This window comes from Phyllobates terribilis, unplaced genomic scaffold, assembly GCF_046119375.1.
Source record: "Phyllobates terribilis strain yellow unplaced genomic scaffold, ASM4611937v1 Scaffold_7__3_contigs__length_470593459, whole genome shotgun sequence".
Lineage (NCBI taxonomy): Eukaryota > Metazoa > Chordata > Amphibia > Anura > Dendrobatidae > Phyllobates > Phyllobates terribilis.
The window spans coordinates 251,884,860-251,901,050 of NW_027362767.1; the positions used below are offsets into that span (position 1 = coordinate 251,884,860).

At 48.3% G+C, this 16,191-nt stretch overlaps 1 protein-coding gene across 6 annotated transcripts in view; it reads right to left on the reverse strand.

The window, feature by feature from the left end:
- Positions 1–15,978, reverse strand: part of SARDH (sarcosine dehydrogenase) — a 96,030-nt gene extending 80,052 nt beyond the window's left edge. The window contains exons 1-4 of one of the 6 annotated variants that reach the window (XM_073640249.1): positions 15,844–15,978; positions 6,247–6,559; positions 5,510–5,688; positions 2,417–2,596 (exon numbers count right to left, since the gene is read on the reverse strand). In XM_073640249.1, the coding sequence (XP_073496350.1) occupies positions 2,417–2,596; positions 5,510–5,688; positions 6,247–6,553 (666 nt within the window). In that variant the 5' untranslated portion in view covers positions 6,554–6,559; positions 15,844–15,978. The other 5 variants (XM_073640245.1, XM_073640250.1, XM_073640246.1 and 2 more) reach the window with 5 other exon arrangements.
- Between the last annotated feature and the right edge of the window lie 213 nt (positions 15,979–16,191).

The window sequence follows — 16,191 nt, forward strand, 5'->3', positions numbered from 1 at the left end:
AATGTCATATACTATGTATGAAGGACCGAGCCCGTCACCCTCCAATGTCATATACTATGTATGAAGGGGCGAGCCCGTCACCCTCCAATGTCATATACTATGCATGAAGGGGCGAGCCCGTCACCCTCCAATGTCATATACTATGCATGAAGGGGCGAGCCCGTCACCCTCCAATGTCATATACTATGCATGAAGGGGCGAGCCCGTCACCCTCCAATGTCATATACTATGTATGAAGGGGCGAGCCCGTCACCCTCCAATGTCATATACTATGTATGAAGGACCGAGCCTGTCACCCTCCAATGTCATATACTATGCATGAAGGACCGAGCCCGTCACCCTCCAATGTCATATACTATGTATGAAGGGGCGAGCCCGTCACCCTCCAATGTCATATACTATGTATGAAGGACCAAGCCCGTCACCCTCCAATGTCATATACTATGTATGAAGGACCAAGCCCGTCACTCTCCAATGTCATATACTATGTATGAAGGGGCGAGCCCGTCACTCTCCAATGTCATATACTATGTATGAAGGACCGAGCCCGTCACCCTCCAATGTCATATACTATGTATGAAGGGGCGAGCCCGTCACCCTCCAATGTCATATACTATGATGAAGTGGCGAGCCCGTCACCCTCCAATGTCATATACTATGATGAAGTGGCGAGCCCGTCACCCTCCAATGTCATATACTATGCATGAAGGACCGAGCCCGTCACCCTCCAATGTCATATACTATGCATGAAGAGGCGAGCCCGTCACCCTCCAATGTCATATACTATGTATGAAGGGGCGAGCCCGTCACCCTCCAATGTCATATACTATGTATGAAGGACCGAGCCCGTCACCCTCCAATGTCATATACTATGTATGAAGGGGCGAGCCCGTCACCCTCCAATGTCATATACTATGTATGAAGGACCGAGCCCGTCACCCTCCAATGTCATATACTATGTATGAAGGGGCGAGCCCGTCACCCTCCAATGTCATATACTATGTATGAAGGACCGAGCCTGTCACCCTCCAATGTCATATACTATGCATGAAGGACCGAGCCCGTCACCCTCCAATGTCACATACTATGTATGAAGGACCGAGCCCGTCACCCTCCAATGTCATATACTATGTATGAAGGACCAAGCCCGTCACTCTCCAATGTCATATACTATGTATGAAGGACCAAGCCCGTCACCCTCCAATGTCATATACTATGTATGAAGGACCAAGCCCGTCACCCTCCAATGTCATATACTATGTATGAAGGACCAAGCCCGTCACTCTCCAATGTCATATACTATGTATGAAGGGGCGAGCCCGTCACTCTCCAATGTCATATACTATGTATGAAGGACCGAGCCCGTCACCCTCCAATGTCATATACTATGTATGAAGGGGCGAGCACGTCACCCTCCAATGTCATATACTATGTATGAAGGACCGAGCCCGTCACCCTCCAATGTCATATACTATGCATGAAGGGGCGAGCCCGTCACCCTCCAATGTCATATACTATGTATGAAGGACCGAGCCCATCACCCTCCAATGTCATATACTACATATGAAGGACCGAGCCCGTCACCCTCCAATGTCATATACTATGTATGAAGGGGCGAGCCCGTCACTCTCCAATGTCATATACTATGTATGAAGGACCGAGCCCGTCACCCTCCAATGTCATATACTATGTATGAAGGACCGAGCCCGTCACCCTCCAATGTCATATACTATGTATGAAGGACCAAGCCCGTCACCCTCCAATGTCATATACTGTGTATGAAGGACCAAGCCCGTCACCCTCCAATGTCATATACTATGTATGAAGGGGCGAGCCCGTCACTCTCCAATGTCATATACTATGTATGAAGGACCAAGCCCGTCACCCTCCAATGTCATATACTATGTATGAAGGACCGAGCCCGTCACCCTCCAATGTCATATACTGTGTATGAAGGACAGAGCCCATCACCCTACAATGTCATATACTACATATGAAGGACCGAGCCCGTCACCCTCCAATGTCATATACTATGTATGAAGGGGCGAGCCCGTCACTCTCCAATGTCATATACTATGTATGAAGGACCGAGTCCATCACCCTCCAATGTCATATACTATGCATGAAGGACCGAGCCCGTCACCCTCCAATGTCATATACTATGTATGAAGGACCGAGCCCGTCCCCCATTATACGCAGAGGGATATGGGAAGCTGAGATACGCTGCTTTGTTTGCAGCCTCACACTAGAAGGTATCATGGAGGGATGCCAGCAGTCACCAACAGTTTTCTACCAGTGTCTAATATTATAAAGGCGCTGATTAGACATAGGAAGCTCCAATCAGCTCTACAGTGTGAGGACCCTATGAAACAGCCCCTCATATCTCAGCATCCTTACCCATCACTCCTGTTACTACCTGAGCTCCTCTGGCAGTAGAAGCCCTTGCTAAGGTTGTACAAGTGCCGGCAGGGTCCATGGTACCGTCCTTAGGGACGTAGAGGGTGCCGTACAGATCGTCAACGTTCATAAGCGGATATAAATCCTTGGTTTCGGCCGGGGACAGGACATACGATTCCACACCATAAACCTTTCCCAACTATCGAGATAAAAAAGCAAAATCATCATCAAGGGGGAAAGTGTACAGCATTTTTTTTAGTAATTACAAAATATTTAAACGTATTGTATAAGATTAGAACCAGCTTTTCCTCAGGCTACATCTGTAATTGCAGCTCAGCCTCAAAATGAATGATGCCAAGCTGCAAAACCCAACACAACCCATAAATAATTGGCTTACATAAAGATTCCAGCTGACTGAAAGGGGGCATTTAGCGGGTCCAGTTAGCACCCAATGCATCTTAAACTACTATTAGCTAAAGGGGATGTCCTCATTAACATGCTTCAACTATAAAAGCTGACCACATATTGTCCTGCTGCTAAGAACACTTGCAATCAGACGAATCCAGAAAGAAGTGTATCATTTTCCTGCAGCACCTCCACAGGGCAAAGAAAGCATTACACAGTTGTTTTTTTTGCAGACCAATTAGGATTCAGTATACAGATCAAAATCGGTTATTTATCTGTGTGCTGTCTATTTATACTGTCCAATGGGTAGGAGCTTAGCAACTCTTTTTTTTCCATAGAAGAAAACTGGATGTGACATGGATAAAGAGAGACACACAAAAAATTGCTAAAAACCACTGATCAAAAATCGATCCATTTGTCCCCATACGCAAAAAAATTATTTGCAAATGAGGCCGAAGAGATCGTCATTGTGGCCGCTAAATGGTGAAATTATCTAGCTGCCAACAGCTCAGAATTTGCAGAGACTTTCCCTTTTTTTCCAAATCCAATCCCTGTCATTTCTGGGCTGTCTCATACTAAAAGGGGGCAGGGATTCTATAAACTGTTCCCAAAAATGGATGATCAGCTTGAAGGTCTTCATGGGTGGAGTTATGCCGCTCATGGGTGGAGTTATGCCGCTCATGGGTGGAGTTATGCCACTCATGGGTGGAGTTATGCCGCTCATGGGTGGAGTTATGCCGCTCATGGGTGGAGTTATGCCGCTCATGGGTGGAGTTATGCCGCTCATGGGTGGAGTTATGCCGCTCATGGGTGGAGTTATGCCGCTCATGGGTGGAGTTATGCCGCTCATGGGTGGAGTTATGCCGCTCATGGGTGGAGTTATGCCACTCATGGGTGGAGTTATGCCGCTCATGGGTGGAGTTATGCCGCTCATGGGTAGGGTTTAAACATCCCTCTCCTGCTAACAGAACATGAGTTTTCTAAACCAGATGATTCTTCTCCGTGATCAGTGACGGGAATGCGGTATTATTTAATGGATTTGTAGAAAATAAATTAATAACACCCTTGTTACTATTAACACTCTGATGTTACTAAGAAGCAATTAGCAAACACATTAAACCAGTGATCACAGCTCTGCGGTCTGTGAAGTCAGCGTGAAAACCATTAGCGGAGATACTGAATCCGCTCGCTACCATTCTGTTTGGAAATATCGCTGCAAGAGTATGTCCCGGACAAGCACGTTCTGCTTCCCTCCTTACTAAAAACTGGGGCGTTTTTGTGTATTTTAAGGTTTATAATGTGAATAACATAGTGTGTACGATTTTATGACTATTTTAGATGTGAATGTATTAAGATAGGGACAGTATAAGAATAGGATCAGGAAATAGTTAATTTCAGGAACTTAAGTGGGTTAGTATAGAAACAGTTACGGTTCAGGGAATTCACCCAAGCTGGGGTAGGGAGGGGTAGGAGTAGATATAAGTGGAAGCATTTCCTAGTTAGGGCAGTTGGAGTTAGATGCAGATATAGATAAAGAGTTATGATAAGATAGTTTTGGTGCAGAAGTTCAGGGCTGGAGTGGGCTGAAGAGCACGGGAGATACGGACAAAGAAAGAGCAGCATGAGAATGGCCGCGTCAAATTTCTGTGGTCCTTCCCGGGATGTCCGGGGCCAACGGCCCGAATTAGGTATGAAGGAGTCTACTTTACTCTCTTCTTCTATGGGGAGGCCGGACGGAAAACCACAAAAGGAAATTGGGTCTGGATTCTGGGGAGCCGGGCTGGAACATCCCATTGGCCAGAGGTGCCAGCAAAGAGAGGGATAGCGCAGGCTGAAGAAACCGTTACTGTTTTGACGTATTGGGCTGTATCTGTGACTAAAACTGAACTTGATCTGCTGAGTAAAAATGATAAAGAGTCTGATGGCGACTGTGCAGCTGCATCCGGATCCGGAATCATGGCGCAAGCGTCCTCGGAACCAAAAGTGAGTGTTATCCACTTTACACAGACTACAGATGGGACATCATTTACTTGTGGGGTGCCAGGGTGTGGGAGAACAACAGCCCCTCGCCCATGACAACCGCCCTGCGCACCTTACATCGCTGTCGCAGTTTTGCTGCAATTTTTAGAAAAAAGGGACATTGAAAACTGATGTGAAAGTGTAGCAAAAAGCTTTATGTGCCGGGGCGACCACAGATGGAAAAGCACGAGAGTGAGGACTCATCCAGCAGATTAGTAACCTAACGGCCTGCTGCCCCTAATGATGCTATATCTGGGCCAGCGTCATCGCATGGCATGGAGGAAAGGGGCTGCGCAGTCACCAGTCACCTCTGTTGCCACTCATCCTCATGGAAAATAATGATGATTGGCTGAAATACGAGGTGCCCAGATTGCAGTCCCACCCAGACCTTATAGGAAGACATTAGGATTATAAATGTGGGGCCTGTTACAGATATTGATGGGTTTTCTAGCTCCTTTTACAACCCATCAATCAGGACATAAAAGAAAATTCTGAGGGTCTAACTTCTGAGGCTCTTAACTAACACCTAGGGGCACCAAGTCCTGGTCTTGGCCAAAGAAGAGGACAAGGATACACTGTCGTCCCCATGAGGGTGAATGGGACCATCAGCTGGATGAGCACCATGGGGTCACAGCTTCCAGTTGAGGCTTATCTGCTGTACACACACTCGGGGTCACACCGCTCTTACAGACATGAGTCTTTTATATTCATCCAGACGCTGCTTGTTGGAGGCGATGAAGAGACCTCCATTCTCTATCCATCCAGTGTGCAGGCCCGTCTCTTGCTCCAGGTCCTGGCTGACGACATTACGGGTGTGGGCCAACAGTTCCACCTCCACATCACTGGGCCGCAGCTGCCACAAAAGTCCTGGAAGAGGAGATAAGTGTCACGTCATTCATTATAAGGCTTCCTTACTGTAGGGCATCTATAGGCCTCCGGCACAAAGCCCACGTCAGATCCATACAGCGCACCTGTAGATGTCCAGGGCCAGTGACGGAACTGGAGACCCAAGAGCCCCTAATGCAAAATCTCCAACAAGCACCCAACTAACATGGCTCTTTAATAGTATTGGTCTTCTCATATTGGCCAAAGGGACATTTTTGCCTCCCCCCATAGGATACAGGACTTGGGGGTGATGCATCCCCTGCACCCACTATAGTTACACCTTTGCCCATGGGCCAATCCTGTACTTTCACATTTCAAATAGAAGTTTTTATTTTCATTGCATCTAGGAGGAGATATCACCGTAATACATCGCTGTACACCGTACCACATGGCGGTGCTCAGAGTGCCTAGGTCTCTGTAGTATGAGGCCACAGCGTCTTTGTGCTGCCCTATAGGCATCATGTCTACACAGGAAAGAAAAAGTCCAACACAAGTCCAGCTACCGATTACTCTGCAAATCTGAAATTTTGCCCCTTTTACCTGCAGTATGCCATGTCGTCCCAGAAGTAAGACGGTCTTTTTCCAGCAGCACAACATTCTTCATGCCCATCTTGGCTAAGTGGTAAGTGGTTTGGCATCCCAAACTGCCCCCACCGATGACCACCACGTCTGCAGATTCAGGCAGGGGCTTGGTTGGACCTTTGGTAGCAGAACCTTCCTCTTTTAGCGTCGTGGCATACGGTACGCTCTTCTCCGTCGTGTGACCAGCGGCAGTGCTGAGGACACGGTAGCCATATCTGTAGCCAGCCCTGGTGGCTAAGTGGACCGTTCTGCTTAGGTATCTCATGGTTATCTGGAACAAATGGACAAGTCAATCAGCGACTCAATGAGCCAAACATGTATTATACAGAGCCCTGGGCAGTGATGTCCTGATACAAGTCCTTGTAGGACACCTCATCTGGGCTGAGCATTGGAGTAGTAGCACGGGCGAGACATGGAGTCGCCCGCCTTCCTGGAAACGTAAGATCTGCCCCGGGCACAGTCACATGACCCCGGCACATTCCATCTGCTCGTCTTCCATAATTAATCACAACCAATCTGCTCCTAAAGCGTCAAGTTTAACCCTTTACTGATTTCCCCAAGTTGGACTTAGGAGTCACATAGTTAATGTACAGCCGCAAAAAATAATATTTGGCCCCCGAAGCTTTGCTTCTTCAGATTAGCTGCTGTGTATAAGCGCAAGCCCAGCAAAATATCTACAGGACGTCAGTGCAAGAATTACAGAACAATTCAAAAAACAATATTTGCCCAGTACGTCCTCCCATTACCCTATGCAGGTCCACTGATCCTTGTCACTACATCCACATGTGCTGGTGTTTGGAAGGAGGTGTGTGAGGGGTGTGACGGGACACATCCACCTCCATTCCCTCCCCCACCCACCGCACTGAAATACACAAGAGCATCTGATCCATTTACTGCATTTGTTATGCGTCTTCCTCTTTGGTACAGATGTGATACGTCGGGTTTGCTTTGTACAGAAACGTTGCGATTCCGCACTTAAAAAAACACAACTGTGATCTTTACATGCATTTTTCAGGCTCCTGATTTAAGGGGATTAAAAATAGTGCACGGATTCTGCGGCATCTTTAAAGCAAAATGGCCATAAGAAATTAATGAGGCTGAGCAGCAGAAACCCGGTAAAAAATGCACATTTTAATGAGGAATAAACTCTGCAATCTTAAGGCAATTTGAGCAAAAACGATGCATGGGGCCTTAAACACAGAGGAGGAAAAAGAAGCTTTACTCTACGTAAGAGCATGGCCTAAAGGAGACTCAACTTTTACTATAGGGTAAAGTAACTTCATGGCAACTGTCATCCCAAAAGGAGACCCAGAGGCGGATTTAGGGGAGTTGTGGCCCCACTTCGTATGCTTTACCTTACAGTGCCCAAATAGTGGCATAAGATCTCTAAATAATAGAGCCATGATTGCCCCAGTATCAGTGCCCTTACGCTCCCATCATTTAGCCTATGGTCAGTGGCTCCTTCTGGACTTACGTCCAAAGCCCTGGAAGACAGGATTCTGATGTATAGGGTGACATGGGCCATAAGGATGCAGACGTAGTTACTGTGTGCTCTGTCGGCCGTCAATTTTGGCACAATATGTCTGTTTAAGACAAGAAACAAAATGTGGAAGACTACATTTTGGTGCTTATACTGCCAACACTATGTCCGATAGCGCACACAGTGACTCCATCTGCATCATTTAAGTCAATGGCCCCTGTCGGTGCAAACAGCTGAATCTCATTAATACAAGGTTTCAGACGTAAGCACCGACATCGCCAGTGACATGAGGGTAAAACGCAATGAGAACACAGCCTTAGGTGCACAAATAACTATGCCATAAAGTGGGGAAATAAACCCTGCCATAAACTGCAATAATAACAGTCCTATAAAGTAGGCAAATAACCCAAACGAGAAACATCACTGCATTCACATGAAGCGTGAGACTCAGGGTGCAAATCTGTGCCCCCCCCCCCTTTAGTAGTGATCCTGCAGCGCACCCATACCACCCCTACGGCCAGCTATGAGGCCCCCCTTTAGTAGTGACCCTGCAGCGCACCCATACCCATCCCTACGGCCAGCTATGTGGCCCCCCTTTAGTAGTGACCCTGCAGCGCACCCAAACCACCCCTATGGCCAGCTATGAGGGCCCCCCCTTTAGTAGTGATCCTGCAGCACACCCATACCCATCCCTGTGGCCAGCTATGTGGCCCCCCTTTAGTAGTGACCCTGCAGTGCACCCATACAACCCCTCAGGCGAGCTATGTGGCCCCCCTTTAGTAGTGATCCTGCAGCACACCCATACCCACCTCTACGGTCAGCTATGTGGCCCCCCTTTAGTAGTGACCCTGCAGTGCACCCATACCCACCCCTAGGGCCAGCTATGTGCCCCCTACTTTAGTAGTGACCCTGCAGTGCACCCATACCACCCCTACGGCCAGCTATGAGGCCCCCCTTTAGTAGTGATCCTGCAGCGCACCCATACCCTCCCCTACGGCCAGCTATGTGGCCCCCTCTTTAGTAGTGACCCTGCAGTGCACCTATACCCACCCCTACGGCCAGCTATGAGGCCCCCCTTTAGTAGTGATCCTGCAGCGCACCCATACCCTCCCCTATGGCTAGCTATGTGGCCCCCTTTAGTAGTGACCCTGCAGTGCACCCATACCCACCCCTACGGCCAGCTATAAGGCCCCCCTTTAGTAGTGACCCTGCAGCACACCCATACCACCCCTACGGCTAGCTATGAGGCCCCCCTTTAATAGTGACCCTGCAGCGCACCCATACCCACCCCTACGGCCAGCTATGTGGCCCCCCTTTAGTAGTGACCCTGCAGTGCACCCATACCACCCCTACGGCCAGCTATGAGGCCCCCCTTTAGTAGTGATCCTGCAGCACACCCATACCCATCCCTACGGCCAGCTATGTGGCCCCCCTTTAGTAGTGATCCTGCAGCGCACCCATACCACCCCTACCGCGAGCTATGTGGCCCCCCTTTAGTAGTGATCCTGCAGCGCACCCATACCCTCCCCTACGGCCAGCTATGTGGCCCCCCTTTAGTAGTGACCCTGCAGTGCACCCATACCCACCCCTAGGGCCAGCTATGCCCCCCCCCTTTAGTAGTGACCCTGCAGTGCACCCATACCCACCCCTACGGCCAGCTATGAGGCCCTCCTTTAGTAGTGATCCTGCAGCGCACCCATACCCTCCCCTACGGCCAGCTATGTGGCCCCCCTTTAGTAGTGACCCTGCAGTGCACCCATACCACCCCTACGGCCAGCTATGAGGCCCCCCTTTAGTAGTGATCCTGCAGCACACCCATACCCATCCCTACGGCCAGCTATGTGGCCCCCCTTTAGTAGTGATCCTGCAGCGCACCCATACCACCCCTACCGCGAGCTATGTGGCCCCCCTTTAGTAGTGATCCTGCAGCGCACCCATACCCTCCCCTACGGCCAGCTATGTGGCCCCCCTTTAGTAGTGACCCTGCAGTGCACCCATACTCACCCCTAGGGCCAGCTATGCCCCCCCCCCTTTAGTAGTGACCCTGCAGTGCACCCATACCCACCCCTACGGCCAGCTATGAGGCCCTCCTTTAGTAGTGATCCTGCAGCGCACCCATACCCTCCCCTACGGCCAGCTATGTGGCCCCCCCCTTTAGTAGTGACCCTGCAGGGCACCCATACCCACCCCTATGGCCAGCTATGAGGCCCCACTTTAGTAGTGATCCTGCAGCGCACCCATACCCACCCCTACGGCCAGCTATGTGGCCCCCCCCTTTAGTAGTGATCCTGCAGTGCACCCATACCCACACGTACGGCCAGCTATGTGGCCCCCATTTAGTAGTGACCCTGTAGTGCACCCATACCCACCCCTACGGCCAGCTATGTGGCCCCCCCTTTAGTGGTGACCCTGCAGTGCACCCATACCCACCACCCCTACGGCCAGCTATGAGGCCCCCCTTTAGTGGTGACCCTGCAGTGCACCCACACCCACCCCTCTGGCCAGCTATGTGGCCCCCCTTTAGTAGTGACCCTGCAGTGCACCCATACCCACCCCTAGGGCCAGCTGTGTGGCCCCTCACCATGTTCTAAGCTTCCCCTCCAGTCACAGCGGCACTGCTGTCCCTGTGCTGTTCTGTATTATGGGCGCAGCGACCCCTTGTCCTCGGAGCCTACACTAAGGCCATGTGCACACCACAGGTATTAGACACGGGTGTACCCAATCATTTTGGAAGCATAAGACAATTCAATAAAAATGTGTTTATTGGATGTTGGACGTCCTCTGCGCCTTTTTTTGTTAATCCATATATAACATAGTGGAAGCCGCCAGAAGAAAGGACCGGACACTTTTTTTTTAGCCACCTCACAGCTTTCAATGCCTGAAGAAGTGACAAAAGATAGAACATGTGCACAGCGAGACGTTTTCGCATTACGTTAATTCCTTTTTTATGTCTTTCTCGGGTTTTTTCAAGCGCCTGAAAAAAGGACAGTGTGTACATACCCCTACAGCTCGTGGACGCCTGCACGGTGAGGAAACCCTAACCGTACAGCGGGGCTGTGCTGCACCGTGCATGCTCCATACTGATCCTCTAGGAAGCAGGGCCGTAACTACAACCGGGGCAGGCGGGGCCCCAACCACCCAAGGGGCCCCAAACTGATGGTAAAAAATAGTATTTTAATACTTTAATTTCTCATAAAATACCCAGCTCCTATATTCCTGTCAGACAATGTCACCCGGAGGACAGGAGAGACTATCATTTCAATAATTTCCAGGAGCTCTGCCAGCTGTCAATGAATGGAAACCTGCACTGGCCTGGAGAGTCTCATAGCACAAGATGTGTAACATTATGTTAGTCTGGAGATCACAGAGAGTTGGTAAGGCACAGTGCACACTGACTGTAACAGACTCTCAGCATCATTGAGAGGAGACAGGCTCAGCAGACACAAACTGTGAGAAGCCCGGCTGCTACTTAATAAACATATACAGTTATTTGAAAATTGTGCAATATTTGGAATTATTCACCTTATTCATTTTCCAAACATATTCACTGAATATTTCACTTCTAAAGCTTGCATCATAAACCGCAAAATCTATTAAAGGTCTTGCGGAGCGTGGTGAAGCCGGTGTGCTGTATACCACAATGCGCAGCAGCTTCACCACGTTCCACACAACCTCTAGTGATTGAAATGTTGAGGGGCCCCACTATGAAGTTTTGCCCCGGGGCCCCGAAGTTTATAGTTACGGCACTACTAGGAAGGGGCCCCAGATCCAATATCTGCAGCTGCTGATTACACGGCCCGGGCAGGACACCGTCGTACGTGTTACACTCGGGGGTCAGCGCTGAACTAGAAATTTACTTCATTTCCTAACTTTCCCGAATACCGGCACAGAGTCCCCGGCACCAGGCGGCGTTCCCAGGGAGATGCAGCAAGCCCATTAACAATGTGCGGATATATCCCATGTCCTCAGCCCAGGGTTCACGTACCGTCTGAGTCGACAGCAGCTGGCCACCCCAGAGAGGATTTGGATACGGTTATTATTGGTCTACGTGGGCTTCCTATACAGCGCCTTCCAGCGAAGGGTTAAACTGGGTCTCCTCCCTGAGTCCTCCCCATGTGAAAGTCAACAACAGCCTGCACTGCAGAAAGCATGGCAGCCGCCTTATACCGAGCCACATGGCAGATCGTACCCGGATATCTGCCCGTGGACGGGGCACGATGGGCGCCACTGCGCTTTCTGCTCCGGCTGCTTTCACACATGCAATTTTTTGAGCCAAAGCCAGAAGTGGATCCTGCAGGAAGGAGAAGTGGCGGTCCTTCCTCCCTTCCTCCCTCCGCAGGTCCCTGCACTTTTGGATCCATTTTTTTGTGGCTGGAAAATCTGTCCTGACCTAATTACTTCTCACAGCTGAGGGTTTGTGATAATTGTATCCAGTCTTGACAATGCTAAGTAATATGCACAGGTTTAGTATTCGGTCCAGACATTTCTGCATCTCTTGCCAGGAAAAACGCTGTATAAAATAGGCACAGCTTTTGATGCATTTTTTTTTTTACATAGGTTTTTGTTGCAGATTTTTCCCCAATCATTAGTATGAGTGAAATCTGCTGAAAAAACTGACATCCTGCAGATTTACATCTACACCAAATCTGCACGTGAAAAATAAGCAAGGTGTGCATGAGACGTCAGGATTCTCATTCACTTTGCTGGTACTAGGAAATCCTTCAGGTTTTGTGACAAATCTGCAACATGTGCACAGGACCTAAAAAGAGACCCAGTCTGAACACATTTCACCTGAGCTAATACATTGTAACTGTCCAGACAGAGACTTGTGCAGCTGTTTACAGAGGATACAATTGTAGCAAACTCTCAGCTGTGAAAATAAAAAGGGTACTCCCAACTTAAAGGGAACCTGTTACCAGAAAAAAACACTATTAATCTGCAGATATGGGGTTAATCTGCGGGTTAACAGCGTTATTATGCTGCCCGGCACCTGCATGTAGCCTAACCCTGCGGGGAGAAAAGGAACATTATTTACCTCGGCAGCATTCGGTTTCAGTCATGAGGGCAACACTCGCTCCGCATTGCGCTGTCAGTCAGGGCCGAGGATACAGCCGCCTATATAGAAAAGTGACTGAAACCAGAACGCTGCCAGGGGGAATAACAATCATTTTCTCCCCGCAGCGTCTTTGGAGCAGAAACTGACTAGAAACACTCCAAATCTTCAAAAACGCAAAACTCCTCATAATCTTGGAGTTTTGTCGGAGACTCATTGCCGGACCTGAGAGGGGTGTGTAAAGCACAGTTTGTATTTAAACAAACTGCTGGGGAAGAGGGGGGTTTCTTAAGCCTAAAAACCATTTATCATAATAGACCTGATTCTCTCAGAGGAGAGAATCTAAGGTAGTGGGACCCCGGCCTAATAGCATATATCAGGCAGTCGGACTCAGGAACTGTGACTGTAAGGCCACGGCCCCACTATCAGTATTTGGTCAGTATTTTTTCTCAGGAGTAGGTGATAAATGCAGAATTGGTGACTTGTTTCTATTATACCTTTTCTCTGATTGTTCCTCACCTGGTTTTGGCTCCCACTCCTGAGAAAAAATACTGACCAAATACGGATAGTGGGGCCGTGGCATAAGGCCACGTTCACATGTTCTGTATTTCACATCAGTATTTGTAAGCCAAAACAAGGAATGGGTAAAAAATACAGAAGTGGTGACGTGTTTCTTTTCCACTCCTTATTTTGGCTTACAAATACTGATGCAAAATACTGACCAAATACTGATCATGTGAACGTCGCCCAACATGGACTATAAAACACGGTTATTTGAATGCACTTATATGCAGAATTCACACGTTTCTCCCTCATCCGCTTTTCATTAGTGTGCCACATCCATTTTTACCATCATTGTGTCATCCATTTTTTTCGTATGCAAAAGAAAAAAAAAATTTCCCAGCAAACCGTGAAATACGGACAGCGCATATATGCAACTCAGGAGGCGCTGAAGATTGCGTGGGCTTCCTCCAGGTACTTAGGTGTTACCTATGATGGGTCAGTCGGCCCTTGTCCAGAGCTGAGCACGGAGATGTTAATAATGGTGGTCTGCTTTACGACTCCATAAGTCAGCCGAATACTTCTTCACCAGATCTTCCCTCCCCGGAGTAAATAAAACTTCTCAGATAAATGTCATTTTTGCAATATTTGGCGCTGGTGTCCTGCAGGTGTGAGGAGCCGGGACAATATTTGGCGCTGGTGTCCTGCAGGTGTAAGGAGCCGGGACGATGAGCTCATAGCTTGACATTAACAATGCAGATGTTGGCTCTCGCCTTCAGCTGTCCTCCTCCCAGGTAGGGTCTGAGGATTTGGCCAGAGCCATCTAGACAACAATAACTGTGGAGATGCGGTCCAGCTTGGAAGCGGCCTCCTGCGTCTGGCTGGATGTGTGGTCTGGGTTTTATTGTGCTATTTACGTTAATTTATTTGGAAAGGGATGGATGGCGTTCCGTTGCCAAATGTGACGTCTGCGGAGCTGGAGAGGCTCAAATGAGGATTTTGGGGTCTGTCTGGAGCTGACAAGGGGCCGGCTACACATGTGCTCATTATATTATGGATACAGAAGAGTAAAGACACAATGAAGGAACAAGGATACATCCAAGCCAAAACATTTTTATAAAATCTAAGCAGCAAAAGTTGGCTATTTTTGGAATTTCACATTGACCTGAGACTGTCTTCAGGTCCATAAGATTTAAGATGAACATTTGCATTTTCTGATGGGAGTCCCTTCGGTTGACTTGGTCACCTAAAGCAGGGTTCCCCAACTCCAGTCCTCAAGGCCCACCAACAGGTCATGTTTTCAGGATTTCCTTAGTATTACACAGGTGATAATTCCATCACCTGCACAGGCAACAATCCCATCACCTGTGCAATACTAAGGAAATCCTGAAAACATGACCTGTTGGTGGGCCTTGAGGACTGGAGTTGGGGAACCCTGACCTAAAGGTTGAGAAGTCCAGGATACAACCCAAGGACTGTTAGGACTCATAGGCTCCTCAAAGGCCCGATCCTTAGGTTCATTGGCAAGGTCGAGGGTACATACACTATAGAGGAGCTTCCATGAGGTCCACAAAGAAGGGGCTGCAGCTCATGTGGGTCCCATCCATTTCCCATGAGCGATGTGAACCAGCCCATGACTCCTCCTCAAAGTACCACATCATAGCATGGAAGTGACCATTCGAGGTGTGGAAAGGGAAGGATATGAGATGTGATAGGGTCATACTAAACCGGCACCCCATAACTGATGATTACTACTCAACAAGTTACTTGGATCACAACCCTACAATGCACTGTACATGACAGCAAGTTATCATTCTCAATGGGGTTCACATACTTCTGGAGACATTACACTAAAGTCAAAAGTAGTTAAAGGCTATGAAAACCTTTGACATAGAAAAAAAAATATATTTTTACACATTAGTGGTTGCTTTTAGTTTATAAAATTGCACCACGCTTCAGCCGGCAATGTTCATAACCATTATGCAACCTACTCTTACTATCAGATGTTGTTCTTTTGGGGGAGTATCTCTCCCAGTAATATAAGCTGAATGTGAGGTCTGTATGTATCCATGGTACTGCCATCTTCCAATGTTTCTATCCTGCACTTATCTACAACTTTTTTTTTTCTGCCCTCCCAGAGACTGTAGATACTTTCCTCTCTGTCCTCACTGTGGAAATCGGTGTACAACCCCCTCACTGCTGATAAGTCTAACACCGAGAGCAGAGAGAAGCAGAAGCAGAAGATCAGCCAGATTTGTATTTTTTTTGTACGTCGCTCATCCATGTAAAAGGCTTATAGAAGCTCAGCAGCAGCAAAATCATGAATAATGTTTAACTAAGACTATTCATAAAGTTTATTAACTCTGCATTTAGGAAGCAAATGAATAATAATAAAAAAAATTCTGACCCCTGGAAAAATCATAACTAACCTTAATATTTTACTGCAGCGTCTAATGGGGCATCTCCACATGAAGTTCTGCAGAGCGCCCCGTACTCGGGTGTCCTCTCCCCATCCACATACCGTGTATTGGTTTCATAGACCATCGGAGCTGAGTGGATGTATCCGAGCGTATCACCACGTACGACGCGTCCGATGGACTTTACACCTCTGCAGAACTATTGCGCCAACTTTGATTTTTACACACAAACTATTTTAAGACTCCACTAGAATAAATATTAACCCCTTCATTAGACCCGAGAGCGGAGATTGGAGCTCCAGTAAAGTGTATGGACCAGAGCTGCCCTCACTGCGGAGCACTGCACAGAACAAATGAGAGATTGGTACTGATCTTCAGCTGCAGGAAATTCTGCAACCAATCTGTCACGTGTGAATAAATCCTTAGGAGTCGGCATGGGCACCATATACATA